The 22,203-nt window shown below is 40.9% G+C and overlaps 1 protein-coding gene across 3 annotated transcripts in view; it reads right to left on the bottom strand.

Moving 5' to 3' along the window:
* adgb (androglobin) overlaps positions 1 to 22,203 on the bottom strand; it is a 386,047-nt gene that overhangs the window by 74,171 nt on the left and 289,673 nt on the right. For all 3 annotated transcript variants that reach the window (XR_015758508.1, XM_087991569.1, XM_087991570.1), the window contains exons 20-23: positions 21,930 to 22,068; positions 14,759 to 14,900; positions 2,952 to 3,066; positions 527 to 694 (exon numbers count right to left, since the gene is read on the bottom strand). Coding sequence is in view for 2 of the 3 variants with exons in the window: in XM_087991569.1 (XP_087847695.1) it covers positions 527 to 694; positions 2,952 to 3,066; positions 14,759 to 14,900; positions 21,930 to 22,068 (564 nt within the window). In the remaining variant the exon portion in view is untranslated. The remainder of the gene's footprint in view (positions 1 to 526; positions 695 to 2,951; positions 3,067 to 14,758; positions 14,901 to 21,929; positions 22,069 to 22,203) is intronic.

Here is a 22,203-nt window from a genome sequence, read left to right as displayed (position 1 = left end):
TGGGGCTTTGTATTACTAGTGTAGTGACCTGACTACTACACCAGCACGTCTGCATATGAATGAAGAAAAACTATTTCTGTAAGTCCTGAACTGGTAACCAGAAGAACTCCTTTTAAAAGAAGAAAGGGAGAGATAAGAATATGTCATACTGGACAGTGATGGAATCCACAAAAGATTTTAAAAAGAGGTGCAAAATAATAGCAAAAGGAAATTTTCAAATAGTTTTGAGAATGAACCTCAGTGAATACTGCATTTGTTGCATTTGATGCATGCATGTGATTTATAACACTTCTTATTTGAAGTACAGAACAGCAAAAATGGGTAAAACTAGATTTAATGGCATTAATTTAACAATTGTGGTTATCCATTTAAAGTGGGAAAACCTTGCTCAGAAACATTTTAAAATAGGAAGAAAATAATGTTTTAAATTGATCAGAAGAAAGCAAACACTTAAGTGTAGATGCAGTTACAAAAGCGTTTTCTAGTTTTTTCAGAAATTCTAATCTTGAACCTTCAATAAATTCACCTTAGTTTGCTCCTCAGCCAGACTAGCATCGTCAAATGGGAATGGAAAATGACAATGTTGAAGTTCCAGTGAAGTTTTGCGATGCTCTTGCTCATCATTGAAGTTACATATGGCATTTTCAATTGCTTTAATAATGCGGGTAGCATGCTGCATAAATCGCAGGCTATCCTGTAGATGTATGAAAGACAGGAGAATCAAGCTTTGTGCTGCAATATTTCATATCTAAGATTTTATAATATATTTTGATTTGCCTTCATAATAGTTTACATGAAGGCCAGATCTATATACTCTCAAAATATGTACAGAAGGTGAATATAGACAGCCTAAGAAATTGCAGTCTACATTTAACCACTCAAGAAATATCCAGGATAAAATGATCTGGTACACATACTCATTCTTGTACAACTGGCTGCCTCAGTATTTGGTCGATTGTCTGCAAGTAGTCTAACTACTTGTCTGACTGGCTGCCAATTGTCTAGGTACTTTTGTGACTGGTTGCTGATAAGACCATGATGTAGAGTTAGGTGCCAGTGTTGGACTGGGTGGACACAGAACACCAGGTTGTAGTCCAACAGATTTATTTGGAAGTACTAGTTTTCTGAGCACTGCTCCTTTTTTAGGTCGCTGCGGAGCGGGATCATAAGACACGGAATTTATAGATTCAATGAAATCAGATCTTCAGCAAAAGATCTCAATGTCATGCAACTGAAGCAATATGTTGAACAAACCTAGATTGCTATTAAAATAGGAATCTAGATTTGTTCAATATATTGTTTCAGTTACATGACACAGATCTTTTGCTAAAGATTCTGTGTCTTATGATCGTGCTCCACAGCTATCCGATAAAGGAGCAGCGCTCCGAAAGCTAGTACTTCCAAATAAATCTGTTGGACTATAACCTGGTGTTGTGTGATTTTTAACACCAATAAGACCATAAGAGAAAGGAACAGAAGAAGGCCTGTGAAATCTGTTCCATCCGCGACTTTTAAGCCTGGTGTGAGATCACTACTCCATAATGCATGATAGTGAATTGTCTGCCAATTATATAACTAAAAATTGGGCAAATTCTACAAAGGACAAGTTAAAACCACAGTTCTGCTATAACGTGATAGCTCAGTTCCTGTGTGATCTTGAGTTATAAAAAAAAGTGCAAAAAACATGCCATTTAAATTAAGGGGGCTGGAATTGCATTATAGCCAATACAGGTAAAGAAAGTTTGTGTTCTACAAATAACTGTTTAAATTCTTCAATCGCGTTAAGCTAATTCGCACGGAAGAAACACGTGTTATAGCAGAACTGACTATACACTCAATAACTTCTAATAAGCCCATTTAGACTTCTGAGCCTGGCAGAAGATATTTTCTTTAAATGCCTGTTTGTGTCTCATTTTTTAAATCCACTATTTTCAAAAACCAAATGTCTACACCTGACAACTCCTGCTGAGCGTTTTGGATCAAGGACTTCCAGTACAGTGATTGCGTGGCGTTTAGTGATCACTGGCAAACAAGTCATTTATTTTTCCAGTCCTGAGGAAAATAAAGTCCAATAGCACTGCTGCCTCACAGCACCAGGGTCCCAGGTTCAATTCCAGCCTCGGGCGACTGACTGTGTGGAGTTTGCACGTTCTCCCCGTGTCTGCGAGGGTTTCTTCCGGATGCTCCGGTTTCCTCCCACAGTCCAAAGATGTGCAGGCCAGATGAATTGGCCATGCTAAATTGCCATAGTATTCGGAGCATTAGTCAGAAGGAAATGGGACTGGGTGGGTTATTCTTCGGAGGGTCGGTGTGGACTTGTTGGGCCGAAGGGCCTGTTTCCACACTGTAGGGAATCAAATCTAATCTGAGACAAAAAAACCCCACTGGTGGAATGTTTGTAGTGGGTCAACAGGGGTCAGCACAGGCTTTTTCTGATATGGATGAAACTTGGAAACTTGTGAGGAGGACAGCGCAGAAATCCTAAAAGACAAAAACAAGTTTGTGGAATAGGCAGATAGGTAGCAGATGAAGTTCAGTGTGGACAGAGTGCAGAAGAAGCGTACAAGGAAGGTACCGGGGGTGAGAAACTTCAGTTATGAGGACTGATGTTGCAACTGTTCAACCTGGAGAGAAGGCAGCAAAAAAGAGAGCTGATGGAAGTTTTCAAAAACATGAACCGGCTGGAGAGAGTACATTGAGAGAAACTGCTCCTGGTCATAAATGATTCAAGAACAAATGACACAGATTTAAGCTCTTGAACGTTTGCAGGAACTTCAGGTTGGTCCAGAGAGTTGGCTGAAAGACCCCGCAAAGTCCGAGTTGGATGTCAGGTGAGGGATCTTGTGAATGTAAGGCCTTAATGAATTCCCAACTGCTGAGTGCCCAGTAATCTTTCAATTAGTAGCAAGTTTCAGATGAATAGGCTCTGTGATTAGTATTGTGCTACATACCTTGCTAAGGTGTACTAAAACCGTATCTTCATCACCAAAGATAAATGGCACTGTACTACTTATGTTGATATTGTGTCCAAGAGGAGAAGTGGCAGTAAACCGAATCACATGGCGCCTGGAAGGGAAATTAAACACATTACAAAAATGCAAAACAGCAGTACCATGTAACCAATCTAGTATACGTCTGCCGTCCATATTTCAATAGATATGATGAAACTGTACTGCAAGCAGATGTTTAGGGAAAATCAGTTATTTGCATAGAATGGAGAATTTGAGATTGTTCTCCTTACAGCAGAGAAGGGTCAGTGAAGATTTAATAGTAGCGTCTAAAATAATGAGAGATTTTGAGAGACAAAATTGGGAGCAACAGTTTTTACTAAAAGAGAGTCTGGAACCAGAGGACATGAGTTTCAGGAAATTCATGAAATAATTTGAGGAGAGAATTTGTTAATCATTTTTATGTGGTGGGTTATTATTATATCTGGAATGCATTACCTGAAGAGGATGGTGGAAGCAAATTCAACCATAACTTTCAAAAGGGAACTGAGTTGATAATCAAAAGGGGAAAGTAATTTATAGGGCTTTGGGAAATGAGCAGGAGAGTGGAACTATCTGGGATGCCCTTTTGAAGAGATAATTAGGCCCAGCAGCTGTATAATATTTTTGATTCCACTGTCACACGGCCCAGTTTTGCATCACCAGTCATTCTTTACTTTTCTTAAAGGAACAATTGAAGGAAAGTTGATAACTTTGGGAATTGCTATTTTCCAAATTAAGCAATACAGGGGAACCTCGATTATCCGAACGAGATGGGCGGGCACTATTTTGTTTGGATAATCGATTATTCGGTTAATCGATTTAAATGCCTTTCCTCTGGGGTTTGGAGTTTTTAAAGTCTGCTCCCCATTCAGGAGACAAGGCGGCAGCACGCTGCATGCGAGCCCCCAACCGTTCAACACCGCCCCCCCCCCCCCCCGCCCCTGTCCAATAACGTTCCCTGCCCCGCCCCCATCCAACACCTCCGTCCACGTCCAACACCTCTGTCCACATCCAACACTGCCCCCCCGCCCCCAACCCCCTCCAACACTGCCCACCCACCTCCCAACCCCATCCAACACTGCCCCACCACCCACCCCCAACACTACCCCCCCGCCCGACCCCAAACTGCATCCAACTCTGCCCCCTATCCGCCTCCTCAATCCCGTCCAACACTGCCCACCCCCATACACACACACTCTTATACACACACACAGAGCCACACATACACAACACGTGCACGCACACACACACACGCACACACACACAGCCACACACATGTTTTGACAGGTTCCACCTCTGCCCTGTGCAGGACAATGTTGGGGAGATTATCTAGTGAAGGGGGGTTTAGGGTACATCCCTCTGTAGGACTCCAGGGAAAGTGTGGGGAGAGAGGGAGGGAGGGGGGTTAGTCATTTCGAGACAGTGCCTGTTTAATCACTGTAAACAAAAGACGTGATCGCTGTTGGAAACACGTCTTTGATGTAATGTTTCTATCAGGACCTTGAGATCTTCTTCGGATAATCCAATTTTCGGATAATTGGTATTCGGATAATTGAGATTCCTCTGTATTTTGGATAATGTTGCTCTAAGAAATGTTTATTCCAGGTAATGTGATAATTTCACCAAGTCAAACGTACGTAAGGTTTAATTTTAGGATCACCCCCAGTTATAGAGTCATAGAATCATAGAGATGTACAGCACAGAAACAGATCCTTCACTCCAACTCATCCATGCTGACCAGATATCCCAACTCAACCTAGTCCCACTTGCCAGCACCCATCCCATATCCCTCCAAACCCTTCCTATTCATATACCAATCTAGATGCCTTTTAAATGTTGCAATTGTACCAGCCTTCTGGCAGCTCATTCCATACACACACCAGCTTCTGTATGAAAAGTTGCCCCTTAGGTCTCTTTTATAACCTTCCCCTCTCTCCTCCCAATTCCTATACTCAATACTCACACCTATAAAGGAAAGCATACCAAACGCTTTCTTCACTATCCTATCTACCTGCGGTTCTACTTTCAAGGAGCTATGAAACTGCACTCCAAGGTCTCTTTGTTCAGCAAAACTCCCTAGGACCTCACCATTAAGCGTTTAAGTCCTGATAAGATTTGCTTTCCCAAAATGCAACATTTCGCATTTACCTAAATTAAACTCCATCTGCCACTCTCAGCTCATTGGCCCATCTGATCAAGATCCCATTGTAATCTGAGGTAACTTTCTTCACCGTCCACTACACCACCAATTTTGGTGTCATCTGCAAACTTACTAACTATACCTCCTCCTACATTCACTCCTTTGCTGATAATAAACCACTATCCCCATTTACTTAACCTCCATGTACAAATAAGGATGTTAAAATATTATGACTTGGCAGAAAAACTAGTATCCTTCAGCCTAATTCTTGGCTTGGTGAAAGTAAGCCAAATACAAACTTGATTAATTAATAAACATATTCAACACTTAATAGCAGATAAACATATTAAACTATTACAGTGAACAAACAAAAATAACTAGATGATGCTTTACCGACATACTGGATTGCTTTGTGGGACGAGCTATGCTTGTGGGTGAGAGATATGGAGGAGATGTGCTTGACATTGATGCTCAGAGTTGTTTCAATAAGATTCTAATGCAAGGTTTGAGGATAAGTTTAAAGCTCATGGAGCAATTTATGAATTGGAAGCATTGAGAATCAGTAAGACGAGTGTGGAAAGTCCATAAGAAAAGTCAATAGTGGTTTGCACAAGGATCCATCCCCTGCTGCCAGTGAGCCGCTGCTATTCTCTGGAATCAGGTGAACAACTAAATGGTGGCATTCAAATCCAAATCAATAGTTGTATTGTGTCAAGCCTCTGTTGAAGAATACAATGTATGAATGCATTCCACACCCAACAGGATTTAAAATAAGCCCGATGAGTCGTAAATGTCTCAGTCAACCTCACAAGGGAAACAATGTCAAATGCTTTCTGATACCAAAATAGACAACAGGTATCATATTATCCTATATCTTTTCATGTTTTTAAGGAACTTAGTGTTACTCCAAATTGGGAATCAGTGGATGAGGAGAAGGTATCTACTGTTATAACAATCAGGAATAGATTTGACATAGCACATTGTCAATGGGCTGAATAAGGATTTGCACAGATGAAAAGAAACCTAAACATGTAGATGTCCACATGTAGAAGTCAACAGACAATGAACAGAATCTTCTCCGGCTTTGAATGACATGGACTTCAGAGGGAAATTTAGGAAAATTGCATGAGAAATTGAGTGGGGCCTTTCTTGAGCAACATGTTGCATTTTCCAACTAAGTTCTGGACATCGAAATAAGATTCTCTCTAGAGAGCAGAAGAGGCCTGTCAACTGTTATGATTGCTCATTACCATCCTCATTATTAATTAATATCACCTCATTAATATGCATGTTTGACTATCCACCAGATAAAAACTAGAGACTGAAAATTCCTGACATGAAGGGCTGAGTGAATATCTGGCGACTCCAGCTTGTCACTTATTCCTCTGGACTACCATCCTAGATACATGGCATTGATGTTTAAGGGCATACTCCGTGAGCACCCAGCTCATGGACTGGATTATGCTGCATTTCAAGCCTGTCCATGTGCTTTCCCAGTGCTCAATCACTAACTGCCTACTTGGATTCTAACAGGATGCCTGCTTTGCTTTGCCCCCTCAGCTAGAGCCAACAGGCATAAGGTACTTTCAGCAAAGCCAGGAAGTTTGTTATGTGCTTATTGGTTATCCACCAAATTGATGGACAAGATGCTGAACAGCACCATGCTATTCAATCTCATTCCTGCACCTTGTGCCATCAGTGTCAGGGCAAACACATGGTATATGCTCCAAGCAAATGCTATGGCTCCAAGACTAAGGAGTTATTCAGTCAAACCAAGAGAGACAATTTTCAGTTAGGGGATTCCGGCTGCCTCTGGTAACAGTCCAGGGGTTTGAGCACAATCATTTGGCCACTCAGGCCAGTCAGGGTCAGGCTCCTCTCTTTGAAGGTGACGAGGAGTCGAATGCTTGGCACCTCACCACCCATCTTGATTCTTTCTGCTGTATTGTGAGCTGTTTTTTCCTGGAATGAGAGAAAGGGAGGATCTGAATGAGATAAAAATGGGTGGCATTGCTGTTAGTGTGGGTGCAGATGGGAGAAAATGTGGTCTGGTGTCCTAAGTAAGTGAATAGGTAGTGTGGAGGTTATGCAGGGGAATTGGGTAGATAAGTGCAAGTAAAGAAAGATGTTGCATGTAACAACAAGAGTAGTAGAGCACGAGTCCTTGATGTGAGATGTGCTGTACCAGAAATACAGTATGTGTGAGGTTGCAGTAAGGGGTGGTGGCATTTACCCTGATGGAATAGAAAAAGTCACTGACCTTCAATCTCCACCATTGGGTGTTTCTCCAGACATCTGAGACTGCACTGCATCAGTCCATCCACCAGGATTTCAAGGCCCCTTTCCACAAACCAGGGTGTCAATTTCACCTTATCTGGCATGTCTGGGGGAAATATCACAAACTGTGCAGGGCAGCTCCCATTAACAGAGCTTGATCAGAAACACAATAGCCTTTTAAAGATGCTGTCAGCATCAGATATCCCGGGCTATCCTGGCAGTGAGGAGCACCTTGGGTTATTGTGGGAGAATCAATTAGTATTGGGTGTGATGGGGCACCATAGGGGTGAGCAGGTAATAATTTGAGGACAGTTTGGATGACAGTGTGAGAAAACATACTAAGTCTTCCAGTGAAACCTTACATGAAGTTCAACAAAAATGATACTTTGCCAGAATAAGGTATGATTCAGCCCAAGGTGGCTCATGCTTTGAAATCACACTGCCATATTAGTGGAGAAATTACTGTAACAGTATCCTCTTTGAATATATAAACCATGAAATCTCAGCATTTATCACAAACAAAAAGACAGGCTGGGTGCTACTATTGTTTTTCTTCCAGCTAAAATCAATTTTACAAAACTGAGCTGCATTAGTGTAGTTGCACTCCCAGCTTAAAGTTTTGTTAATGAAGCTAAAACATTGTAGCTCTGATTTTCTGAGAGTTTAGATCATCCTGGGAACTGGAATTTTGACATCAGTCCTTTGAACAACAGACGAAGAAGGACAATTTAGATCTCTGCTGAGCCTGACCACAGGCACATCTGGTACATAAACAGAATGAGAAATGTGATTAAAAAACCGAAAGAACTGTGGATGCTGGTAATCTGAAACAAAAACCGAAATTGTTGGAAAAACAGAGCAAATCTGGCAGTATCTGTGGAGAGAAATCAGAGCTAACGTTTGGGGTCTCTCTTCAGAACAGGGAGCAATGTAATGTTATTCTGTCCAAATTATGTTAGTTCAACTCAAAAGACTTAAATTTGGACTACTTATGGACTAGTATGTTGGAGAGGGGAACATACAAAGTATAGCACAGGAACAGGCTCTTCAGCGCACGATGTTGTGCCAAACATAACACCAAATTAAACTAATCCTTTCTGCCTGCCCTTGGTCCATATCCTTGCGTATTCATGTGCTTACCAAAAGTCTCTTAAATGCCCTATTGTATCTGCTTCCAACCCCACCCCTGGCAGCAAGTTCCAGACTCCTACCACTCTCTGTGTAAAAAAACATGCCTCTCACAACTTCTTTGAACTTTCCCCCTCTTACCTGAAATGCATACTCCCTAGTATTAGATATTTCAACTCTGGGAAAAAGATTCCGACTTTCAAACCTATCTATTCATCACATGATTTTATAGACTTCTACCAAGTCTTCCCTCAGCATCCGCTGCTTCAGGAAAAAACAACCTGAGTTTTTCTATCCTCTCCTTACAGCTCATACTCTCTAATCCAGGAAGCATCCTGGTAAACCTCTTCTGGACCCTGTCCAAAGTCTTCACATCCTTCCTGTAATATGGCAACCAGAATTGAACACAATACTCTAAGGGTGGCCTAATCAAGACCTTATAAAGCTGCAACTTGACCTCCTGGCTCTTGCACTAAGTTCCTCAACCAATAAAGGCAAGCATGCCAGATGCCTTCTTTACCAGCCTATTTACTTGCATGGCCACAATCAGGGAACTAATGACTTGTACCCCAAAATTCCTTTGTACGTCAATGCTATTCAGGGTCCTGCCATTAACTGTATACTTTTCCTGAACATCTGATCTCCGAAAGTGTAGCACTTACCTGGATTAAACTCCATCTGCCATTTCTCCGCCCATTTTGCAACTAATCTATATCCCACTGTATCTTTTGACAAGCTCCTACACTTTCAACAACTTCACCGTCTTTGTATCGACTGCAAACTTACAAACTCATCCATCTATATTTTCATCCAAATCATTTATATATATCACAAACAACAGAAGTCCCAGTACGGATCCCTGTGGAATGCCTCCAGTCACGGACCTCCAGCCAGAAAAACACCCTTCCACCACTACCTTCTCTGGGCAAGCCAATTCTGAATCCAGGGTGGCCAAGTCATCATGATCCCATGCACTTTAATCTTCTCGATGAGGGACCTTGTTGAAAGCCTTACTACAATCCAAGTAGACAACATCCACTGCTTTAATCTCATCGATCATTTTCATCACCTCCTTGAAAAATTCAATCATGTTAGTAGGACATGACCTGCCCCACACAAAGCTATGCTGATGGTCCCTAATTAGTCCATGCTTTTCCAAATGTCTGTAAATCCTGTGCCTAAGAATCTTCTCCAATAGGTTCCCTCCACTGATGTGAGACTCACTGGCTATAGTTTCCTAGATTATTCCTATTTCCCTTCTTGAACAGAGGAACAACATTAGCCACTTGTGAGTCCTCCAGGACCCCTCCAGTGGCTATTGAGGAGACAAAAGGCAAGAGAACTCCTTTGAAAATGGGTTGAGATGCATTAAAGAATAATAAGTAAATGAGGGCAGAATATCCTGCACTTATTTAATATGTAATGGCATGCAGTTAAAAAGTGTAATTTTGCCTGAATAACTAGGTGCTTAGGATTGCTGGAGTCTTGCAGGACTCAAGCAGCAATTTGAAGAAAGAACAAAAATGCAAAGTTGAGCTCAGTTAAATAATTTCTGGACTACTTTGAATTTTTTTTAGATAATAAAGTTCTTCTGGTGTGTTAAGCTTCCTGTAAGTCTTCCCCGGTCACTTCTTCAGTACTGTACAAATACAGGAGCAAATGTTTTCCTCTCTGGGCAACTATGTGATGATTTCTAAGGAATGACCTATAGAAAGCCTTTAACTGAAATTGTATGGATTTACTCCCTTCTGGAATGAAAGAACCATTTTCAGGCTGTGCAACCAATTCCCTGGAAGGCATGTTTTGCTGAAGTCTTTTCCTGGAGCAATGGTGTTAATACCAATATCCAATTTCCCTGACAATTAGTAGGGCACACTGAATGACATATCCATTGTCAAATGAAGGATTGCTAGGTTAAGAGACTTTCAAGCCATTTAGAGGTTTGAGGCTGATGAATTGTAGGAAGAGAAAGGACATATATGGAAGGCTGCTCTTTCAGTTCCCCACTTTTACCTGCTGGACCTTCTGTGAAATCTGAGGGGCTGCACTGAGATTCGTTTTCTCGATAAGTGTGGAAGAGGACACTTCTCCAATCAAACAAGTTGGACGGAAAAAGTCATGGAAGTAGGTGCAGAAATACTGTCTCTCAAACCTGGAAACAAGACGATCTTAGGAAGGCATGACTGGCGAGTGACAGAGCATTTTCAGATGACAAACCCCACACTCTGACCTGCCTATAATGTTATCCTGTGTAGCACTCCTGAGGTCAACACACTTTCATGAAGAGACAGGCTGGTATGGGTTGAAATGACATTATGATGCCTTTCGGTATTGTTTGATTTATCTCTCTCTCTTTTTCATTTTTATTCTTATCCCTTACTGAAGTAGACCAAAGAGCATTCCTCAAACCCTGGTTTTCAGATTCAATTTCTGAAAGCAGAAACTTTTACGATGAAATCAAAGATAAGAAATATTGATAAAATATTGAAAATGAGGGTGAAATGCATCCCTACTGCATTAACATACCTAAACATTTATGAAATTAATGAGGACTGGCTAGGGGAGGAAATAAGTTACAAATTACAAGGGTTTTTAATGCATTGATATATAAAAAAATTATTCAAGTTTCAACGTCCTGAGGTGAGTATCCAATAATAGATAATTTGGTGAGGTTTGTCAGTAGGGGAGCACTTTGAGGCCAGCAACCATAATTCTATTAGTTTTAAAACTGTGATGGAAAAGGATAGATAGACTGGATCTAAAAGTTGAAGTTCTAAATTGGAGAAAGGCCAATTTTGATGGTATTATACAAGAACTTTCAAAAGTTGATTGAGGATGGATGTCCACAGGTAAAGGGACAGCTGGAAAATGGGAAGCCTTCAAAAATGAGATCAGGAGAGTCCAGAGACAGTACGTTTCTGTTAGGGTGAAAGGCAATGCTGGTAGTTGTCGGGAATGATGGATGACTAGAGAAGTTGAGGTTTCGGTCAAGAATAAGAAGGAAGCATATGTAAGCTATATATAGCAGAGATCAAGTCAATCCTTAAAAAAGTATAAATGCAGTAGAAGTATACTTAAGAGGGAAATCAGGAGGGCAAAAAGGGGACATAGTTTGGCAAACAGGGTTAAGGAGAATCCAAAGGGATTTTAGAAGTATGTTAAGGGAAAAAAAGGGGAATGAAGAAGAGAATAGGGTCCCTCAAAGCTCAGCAGGGCAGCCTACATGTTGAACCACAGGAGATGGGGGAGATACTAAACAAGTATTTTGCAGCAGGACCTGGATGATATAGCATGTCCGACAAAGTTCCTCATGGGAGACTAGTTAGCAAGATTAGATCTCATGGAATACTGGGAGACCGAGCCATCTGGATACAGACCTGGCTTGAAGGTTGGAGACAGAGGGTGGTGGAAGGTTGCCTTTCAGACTGGAGGTCTGTGATCAGTGGTGTGCTACAAGGATCGGTGCTGGGTCCACTGATTTTTGTCATTTATATAAATTATTTGGATGTGAACATAGGAGGTATAGTTAGTAAGTTTGAAGGTGACACCAAAATTGGAGGTGTAGTGGACAGCAAAGAAGATTACCTCCGAATACAACGGGATCTTGATCAAATGGGCCAATGGGCCGAGGTGTGGCAGATGGAGTTTAATTTAGATAAATGTGAGGTGCTGCATTTTGGAAAGGCAAATCAGGGCAGGACTTATACATTTAGTGGCAAGGTCCTGGGGAGTGGTACTGAACAAAGAAACCTTGGAGTGCAGGTTCATAGATCCTTGAAAGTGGAGTCACAGGTAAATAGGAAGTGATATGAAGTTGAAAGTATGCACTATACCTTTAAGTGAGAGAGAATGCGTTATGAGCTGAGAGATTACAAGTACCTGTATGTATGACAAGATGGCAGTCCCAGAGTGTACTGGAAAATTGAAAATATATAACATTTGGCTGTGAAATGATACTTGAATTTTGGTTGCTGTTTTGAAAACAATTCAAATTTAACCCATCAGTTTAAATTATGCCCCAGGATACTAAAACCCAATTATGTTTGAATTTATTGTTTTGCCAACATCAAAGCAATGAATGGATCTGATGATGAGGGAGTGTAAAATGTAGACATTTTGAAAAATAGTCAGAGAGCAGCTATCGTAGAGAGAGAAAAACTCATGGAGAGTGAATATCTTGCTCTCAAAGAGATTAGAAAACACCCTCTTTTAAAGATATCTTTTCATGTGAAACATTCTCAGTAAAAAGAAGACGATCCAGGGAGATCCTCATCTGGAAGTGTGAAGATACGGGAGAAGTCAGCGGTCTTATGACTTTGAAATTAAATGGATGTAGTTTTAGTAAGTGTCATATTGGAACAGCATATTATTGTAGAGTTAGGGTAGATTGGAAGCAATAAAAAGAAAGGGGGATTAGAGTTGTGAATAGTTGTTGTTTAATGTTCGCTTTTAGAGTTAGGAAAATAAATTGATGTTATTTTCTTTAAATAGTGGAATTTGGGAGTTCTCTGTCACCCATATTTTAACAGATTATGAGGTGAGGTGAGCTTTTCTGGGTGTTTGGTTTAATTAACAGAGGGGTTAGCCTCCGTGTCATAACAATAGCAAAGAAGGTGTTTGAAATGCTTGCCTTTATTGGTCAGAGCGTATAGGAGTTGGGAGGTCATGTTGTGGCTGTACAGGACATTGGTTAGGCCACGTTTGGAATATTGTGTGCAGTTCTGTTCTCCCGTCTACAGGAAGGATGCTGTGAAACTTGAAAGGATTCAGAAAAGATTTACAAGGATGTTGCCAGGGTTGGAGGATTTGAGCTATAGGGAGAGGCTGAATAGGTTGGGGTTGTTTTCCCTGAAGCATCGGAGGCTGAGGGGTGACCTTGTGTAGGTTTTATAAAATCAAGTGGGGCACGGATAGAGTAAATATACAAACTATTTTCCCTGAGGTGGGGGATTCCAGAACTAGATGGCATAGATTTAGGGTGAGAGGGGGAAAATTTAAAAGGGACCTAAGGGGTAACTTTTTCACACAGAGGGTGGTGCGTGTATGGAATGAGCTGCCACAGAAGTGGTGGAGGCTGGTACTATTACAGCATTTAAAAGACATCTAGATGGGTATATGCACAGAAAGGGTTTAGAGGGAGTTGGCCAAGTGCTGGCAAATGGGACGAGATTAATTTAGGATATCTGATCGGCATGGATAAATTGGACCAAAGGGTCTGTTTCCATGCTGTACAGCTATATGACTTTAAGACTCTAAGTAGTTTCCTTGTTGCAGGCATAGTGCTGACTTCTTTCCAGTTACCAACTTGGGGACAGAAAGAGATGGGAGTCCGAAGCATGCTGATACATCAGCCTGGAATCCTGGTCTCCCTTTAGAGGTCAAACAGCAAGTGATCTAGAATCCCAGAATTAAATATTTAAGTAAGGCAAAGAGCTATGATTTCCATTACATGACAAGGACAAGCATTTCAGAGGCTAACGCTAAGAAGACTAATTGGAAGATCAATAAGTGTAGCTTTACTTCAGCTCAACATAGTCACCTCATGCAACATTCAGTATTGCCTATCACCCTTCCCCTTTCACATACAGGCTTTTTGATTCTCTCTAAGGATTCACATTTTTAATTTAATACACAAGTCACAAAATTCCCCTGGATAGGATAAATAGACAAAGTCCTTTCCTTGGAGTCGGGGAGTCCAGAACTAGAGGGCATAGGTTTAGGGTGAGAGGGGAAAGATATAAAAGAGACCTAAGGGACAACATTTTCACACAGAGGATGGTATGTGTGTGGAATGAGCTGCCAGAGGAAGTGGTGGAGGCTGGTACAATTGCAACATTTAAGAGGCATTTGGATGGGTATATGAATAGGAAAGGTTTGGAGGGGTATGGGCCGGGTGCTGGCAGGTGGGACTAGATTGGGTTGGGATATCTGGTCGGCATGGACGGGTTGGACCGAAGGGTCTGTTTCCCTGCTGTACATCTCTCTGACTCTATGACTCGATAATTGGTCCAAACCTTTGCATTTGGAATCAATGCAATGTTCCTTTCTTGCCACGATTGTGTGCTCTCTGTATGTATCCTTGCAAGAAGATTGAGTGGTTTTAGCACATTCCCCACTCTGGTGGGATTTTGATTTGGTTTTTAACTATTTAAAACCAATTTATATGTGTGGACAAGAATTGGTTTGAAAGTCTCCTTGGTTGATATAGAAAATGACTACATACCCACAAGGTAGCTCCAAGATGGTTGATTTTGTAGCCACAGTTCTGATGTATAGAATTGGGGGGTTCAAAGCAAGACTCTTCCAAGAGTATGACTCAGCGATGAGCATGCCTGACGGAAGGCCTGAGAATTCCTTCACGTTATCTGATAATAATGATAAAGGTAAAATGATGAATGGGTATTGTCATAAATCATGTACACCTATCAATATATATTGCTTATTTTTTTTAGACATTATTCTTGTCATAAAAGGGAAACACACAACAAGGTGAGTTCTTCATTTTATTCTGCCAGCAGGAGGTTGCACTCTCACAGGATGTGCAAGAGCACCATCTGCTTTAAATATGGCTTCCTAGTGGGAGTGCAGAATCATTTCTGTAAGTTTTAAGTGAAAAAGTAGACAAATACATTCTGCAAAGACATGCACAAAATGAAAGGTACTACTTCATGTAAACATATTATTTTACATTAAAGGACATGGCTATGATTCCATATGTTTGTGATGGCCTTTGTAACAGTAATTCAAATTAGTCCTATTCCCATGTTCAGAGCCATGCAATTTTATATCTTTTTCACATCATAAATGTATCTGTTGTGAATAAAACTTAAAAGTCTCTATCATACGATTGGTTATTCTAGCCTGCGCTGCCACCATTGCTTGTGGAAATTACAGCAGTTTCCAGGTTTTGTAGAATGTGGGAGAGATTACAGACTATCAATTCTGCCACAGTCAAGGAGATCAGGTATGCTGTAATTCTCTCTTTTCAGACTGGCATCACACTCCAGCAGAGCTTGGCTAGCTCTGGTAGGAAATACAGCAGGCAATCAAAGGATCATAAAATACCGTCTCACAAATGTGCAGAATTTCTCCATTCACCTCACATCTTCCAGCACAATAAACTGGGAAATCTATGACACTATTGCCAAACAATAATTACATGTCAGTGCCCAGTATTTAGAACAGCAGTAAGCAAAAAAGTTTGTAGAGTTCACTGAGGGTAACATCATGGAAAATGCCAAAACTTGCTGCAGAAACAAGAACATGACTTTTGCTTTTTTTTAAAAACATTCAAAACAGGCTTTGGATGAGGAGGGACTGTCTATTGAAGAATGAGTGAACTAGTTGGGCTGATACTTATTGGAATTTGGAGGAGTGAGAAGTGACCTTTTGAAACATATAAGATTATGAAGGAGTTTGCCAGGCTAGACACTGAGGCGGTGTTTCTCCTTCTGGGGTAATCTAGAACTTGGAGTATTGTTTCAAAATAAAGAGTCTCCCATTTTAGACAGAGATGAGGAGGATTTCCTTCTCACGGTGATTTGTCAATGTCTGAAATTCTCTACCATTTAAGTCTGTGCAATTGAATATATTCAAGCCTGAGTTAGACAGATATTTGATTTAAGGGAGTCAAGGGGTATGGAGGGCAGACAAAGTGGAGCTAAGGCCACAATCATTTATAATTTACTGAATAGCAAAGCAAGTTCAAGGGGCCAAATGGCCTCTTCCAGATCCTGTTTCTTATGGTATTTTAAAATTATTGTAATACTAATGGCCTCATTAATATTACAGCATATCGTAATTATACCAAAGGAATGTATTGGAGAATCATTGCTAGATCTCAAGTGATCAGCCAGGTGAATGCTTAACAAATGCTGAACTTCTGTGTACTTGCAACTTTTTTTAGTTTTTATTTTTGTCAGCATTTCCAAGCTTTTCTTGCGTAACTATTGACTGTTCATTTGGCATTGACATCAACTTCTTTGCCATTTTCATGTGCATTTGTTATAATTCATTGTATAACATCTTCACCTTCAAGTTAGAAGGTTATTGACTCAAGTTCTACTCAGGGGATTGTCAGGTATCTTTTACTGAAAGGGTTGCTAAATTGGGGATACATCTGCCCTCTCAGGTGACCATACAATATTCCATGGCACTGCTTTAAAGAAGAATGAGGAGTTAGCCCTGGAATCCTGACCAACATTTATCGCATTGCTGTTTATGGGACTTTGTTCGGAGCAAATTGAATAATGTGTTTCTGATGTTACAGCATTTCAAATGTACTTCACTGGCTGTAGGGTGCCTTGGGATGTGCTGAGATTGTAAAAAGCACAATACAAATGCAGGTCTTAGCTTCAATATACCTGGAAACAATGTAAGAGCTCAAAAGATGTCATGCATATCTGTTATCTTAAGGCTGTGATTTCAATGCGTAACACTTGACTCAATGCTGGTCTTTTTACAAGGTTATTATGCCCTTTTAGATTCTTTCCAGAGAGGGGGGCAATTGGCCAGGCTCCAACGAGGCTGGGTTTGAAAGGTTTATTGGGGTCCTTTTTGATACCCCTAACAGATAATGCCTCTGGCCTAAAGCTTTCATGTCTTAAAAAATTACGATGTACAGAGGAACCTTGATTATCCGAATATCAATTATCCGAATTTCGGATTATCTGAAGAAGATCTCAAGGTCCGGATAGAAACATTACGTCAAAGAGGTGTTTCCAATACTGATTGTGTCTTTTGTTTACAACGATTAAAAATGAATTTGGCTTACTGAAATGCTGCTGAGAACAGTCCTGGACACCGATGGGAGCCCAGGCGCCGTCTCCAAATGACTGACCACCCGCCCTATCTCTCTCCCCACACTTTCCATGGAGTGTACCCTAAACCTCCCTTCCCCAGATAATCTCTCCAACATTGTCCTGTATAGAGCAAAGGTGAAACTTGTCAAAAAGTTGCAGTAAAACGTTGTGTGTGTGGCTGCATGTGTGTGCGTGTCTGTGCGCTATTTTGACACTCCCACCCCCTCCCCCCCAAAGGTAGCAGCAGTCTTGCTGTTGATGTCCAGTCCAGCTGCCCCTTGGGGGGCAGGGGGCGCGGGGGGGAATTGTGGGGCCGGACAGTGGGTGGGGGCGGATAGGGACAGGGTTGATTGGGGTTGGTGGGGCGGGGATGTGGGAGTGGGGGCAGACTGGGTGGGGTTTGATGGGGTTGGGGAGTGGACAGGGGCAGGGATGGGGGCAGATGGGTGGTGGGGTTGGGGGTGCAGATGGGAGCCAGGTTGGAGGCAGACGGTGGGGGGGCGGGGGCTCGCGCGCAGCATGCTGCTGCCTAGTCTCCTGAACGGGGAGCAGATTTAGCAAGTGCTTGTGTTGATCCCATTGAACTGATGTGGGGGGAGGGGGAGCAGAGGCAGGAGGCTTCAGCAATGCTGCAGGTCCTTTACACATTGGTGTTTGCCTGCTCAGAAACAAACCCTGAGACAGAGAGAGGGAGCAAGGCAGGCAGAACAAGGAGAAAGGAAACTTCAGAAAACTCTGAACCCCAGAGGAGAGAAGCATTGAATCAATTAACCGAATAATCAATTTTCTGAACGAAATAGTGCTCGCCCATCTTGTTCGGATAATCAAGGCTCCTCTATAATCAAAGGGATGTGGCCAGTTAGCTGTGTAACTAGCCTTCGTTAGGTTAGAGTTTTTGATTCAGTTCAGCAGCTGTATGTGTGAGGAAAGGCAGCTGGGGTAAGTCCAGCTGGATACTCTCTCTCTCTAACTTCAAGCCTGTGAGCCCTGATTTGTTTCATTCTCGTCTACTAAAGCCCTTCATTCTTTTTCTTTCTCTTCTGATTTTAATTGTAACTCAAACTGTTTCGTTTCTGTTTCTAACCGAAGCTTCTTCATTTGCAATTGATGTTTAGCTATGTCTACAGATCCTGATGGAGTCTCCAGCAAATTTAAATGCTGAGCTACTGCTGCAAACATCTCATCTTTTATCACATTAGGAGGTAACTTCAACTCCAGTATGTCTACTAATTCCCACAGCTTGATCTTAATTGCCTTTTGTAAAACCCCCCAAGGTCACTTCTTCCATCTCCAGAACCTCCTTGGTGACCGAAAGAGCCATTGCTATCCGAGCACTGTTTAAATTAACCAAATCAATACCCAAAATAAAAGAGACTAACACCTACCACTTGCTGTTTAAATCCCGCAAAGAGATCCCAATCTGTTATGGACCAGGCCCAACCCCTCAAAACAATTTTAAGCAGGTAGCCCATATTGTAACTTTGCTATTTGTTTAGCTGAGTGTACAGTGGATATTCACAAAGTGAACTAGCTGGTCCGACTGCCAAGTTTTAAACAAACAGAATTTATTTACAAACTTATGGAATGAAACACACAGAACAGAAAATAGAACACTGATAACTTATCCTATCCAAAAACCCGACAGACTATCCCAACTTAATAATACTGTTCTGAAAATACTTGCAACAGTCCCAATAAACACATCCCTTAGCACAAAGAGTAAAAATGAAACAAACCAAGGCTCACAGATTTGAAGTTGGAGAGATAGAATACCCTGTTTGACTTGTCCCAGCAGATTTTCTTCACACACACTGCTGCTGAACTGAATCAAAAACTCTAATCTAAATTAGAGGCTAGCTACACAGCTTGTTGGGCACTCCTCTTTGATTATACTGCTTTTTAAGACATGAAAGCCTTATGCCAGAGGCATTATTTGTTAGGGGTAAAGAAAAAGGACCTTTCAAACCCAGCCTAGTTGGAGCCTGGCCGATTACCCCCTCTCTCTCGAGAAAACTCAAGGGCATAGTAACCTTTTAAAAAGACCAGCACTGTGACACAATATGGACATTTGCTAGATGTTTATGATCAGCAGTTGCTGCTACTGCCACAAAAAGCAGTGCTATGGTATGTTGATCTCTGAACAGGAAGGTAAAGTACTGCTAACCTCACCTGAATAGGGCTAGACCAAAGTACTAAGCAAAAAAAAAATAAGAGTTTAAAAAAACGGTATTTAAACTATTGCAAGGGAAAGGGAATTAATGCAGGGAGTTGTTTAGGAAACCCAAGTGAAAATTGAAATAGCCAAGGAGATTAAAAGTAAGATAAGAGTAAATCCCAGGTCATCAATTGTGTCAATATAAACAGTTCAGGTTAAGGAAGAAGTACAGGTAATTATAATGCAGGAACATAAGACAGAGAAGCAGGAAGTCATACGGCCATCGCGCCTGTTCCACCATTCAATGAAGTAATGGCTAACCTTCAACCTTGGATCCACTTTCCTACTGTACCACTATATCAATAAATAACAACAGAACAACTGATTTTAAAAATGTCAGAAGTGATTAAAAAAAGGAATTTAGCATGTTGAAATGTGTGTTCAAAGCAGCATCATGATATAAAGGCAGGATTGTAAGTATTCCCTGATCGAAAGTAGGATACGCTTATGCATAAAGCAAATGAAATAAACTAAATTAGTTAGAAGTGCAAGCACAGCTTAAAGGGTGGGACATAATAGCCAGCTGGGGATGACTGGGTGATAAATATCCCAGACCTTGATCATGGAAAGGAAAAGGGGGACACTGATAAAAGACACTATTATAGATTTGGAAAATGAATACATCAATATATTGAGCAGGTAGCAAAAATAGTATAGGTAGAATTAAGAAATAAAAATCGTTATAAAACTTTGGTGGGAGTTGTTCACAGAATTTTTGGTTTCAATTATAAAATACTGAAAATATAAATGTGGAGATCAAACTAGCCCAAAGTCAGAGTACTTAAAATGTGAAACTTTAATTTTTCAGATAAACTGGGGAAAGCAGAACAGCTTATCTCCCAAAAAGAGCAAATTTCTTGAGTTGATTCACAGTTTTCTGAAGTGATGTATTTTTGTAACAACAAGTGAATGAATCATCTTAGATTTGGTAATGAATAAAAAGCATGGATTAGTCAGCCATGTAATGGTAAAAGAACACCTAGCTAACAGAGACCAGAATACGATAGAATTCAATCTTAAATTTTACAGAGAGAAGGCAAGTCACAAATCAAAGGTTTTCAACTAAGTAAATATGTCCATTGACCTGGAAATAGTACAGTTGTGAAAATTTGTAATTTGTGGAATTTGCAATTGTTTTTTAAAAATGTTTGAAAAGGGGTTTAGCAGTTTGCATCTACTGTAAAGGGATTCAATGCAATTTAGATTACTTACTGTGTGGAAACAGGACCTTCGGCCCAACAAGTCCACATTGACCCGCCGAAGCGTAACCCACCCAGACCCATTCCCCTACATTTATCCCTTCACCTAACACTACGGGCAAATTAGCATGGCCAATTCATCTAACCTGCACATTTTTGGACTGTGGGAGGAAACCGGAGCACCCGGAGGAAACACACGCAGACGCGGGGAGAATGTGCAAACTCCACGCAGGCAGTCACCTGAGGTGGGAATTGAACTTGGGTCTCTGGCGCTGTGAGGCAGCAGTGCTAACCACTGTGCCACCGTGCTGCCACTGTGCCACTGTGCCGCCCACGGATAATAAGAAATACTTGAAACATGGATTATATGTCTGGAAGTGGTGCCAATGAAAGGAAACTGCCACGTGAAAGTTATGTCCTTTGTCAACATAAAGGAGAGCTGGTGTGAAGCACCTCAAAATCATTCACTACATTAAAGTCATTCTCTAAGTTGAAGTTATTGTTGTTTGCCTGCCTCTTGCATTCAGGAAAGTTGGAGGCACCATGCAATAAGGCTAAACAGGTCTAAACCCCCAAGAATTGCAAAAACAAAATGGAAAGGCCAATGGAATATTGGTCTTTCTCTCAAGAGGATTAGAAATAAAGATATGTTAGTTACATTGCTGAGTTATGAGTGGACCACTTGGAGTATTAACTTTAAATCTTGGATCACACTTCTGAACGGACATAGTGGCCTTGGAAGAGTTGCAATTCTGATGTGACAGAATGATGCCAGGACTGGAGGATTTAATTATGAAGAAAGTTTGTGGAGATTAAGTTTGCATTCCCTTGATTATATGATATTCAGGCATCATTTAATTGAGCTGTTTAAAATTATTGAAGGCTTTGATTGCAGGGATAGAGAAAAAGTTCTTCATCAAAAGTTCAAAACAAAGACACATCATGCTTTAGAGCTGGGTGATGTCCGCACAAAGGATAGTGAAAATCTGGCACTGTTGGTTAGAAAGTGATTGAATCTATGTCAATTAAAAATATTTCACAATGGTGATTGATTCATTTTCAATAAAAATGAATTGCAAGTGCAGGTTGGCCATAATCTAATTGTTTAGCAGAGTAGGCATACTTTTCTTTTATCCCTGATAACTCTATAACAGTAAATAAAATGCATGAAGCACTAACCTTTGTCATTGTTTCCTTTGTTAAGGTTCTTCTCACAGCTGATATTATCCCAGCGTACCAATGCAGAGAAAGTAACCAACATTTCTACTGGCTTCATGTGGTCCACATGTAGATAGTATGGTCCTCGATCATCTGTGGACTAGTCCAATGTCATGAAGTCAATTTTAGTATAATACTGAGCCAGAACCAGTAGGAAGTAAACAGATACTTAGGATTTAAGATAACAAACTACACTTTTGATGAAGCTAAAAATTTACTAATTCCTGGTTCTGGA

The sequence above is a fragment of the Chiloscyllium plagiosum genome, unplaced genomic scaffold (genome assembly GCF_037043375.1).
Source record: "Chiloscyllium plagiosum isolate Xiang-an unplaced genomic scaffold, Cpla_swu_hap1 HiC_scaffold_10, whole genome shotgun sequence".
Lineage (NCBI taxonomy): Eukaryota > Metazoa > Chordata > Chondrichthyes > Orectolobiformes > Hemiscylliidae > Chiloscyllium > Chiloscyllium plagiosum.
The sequence above is the reverse complement of the archived record's forward strand: the minus strand, read 5'-3'. Positions and strand labels throughout refer to the sequence as shown.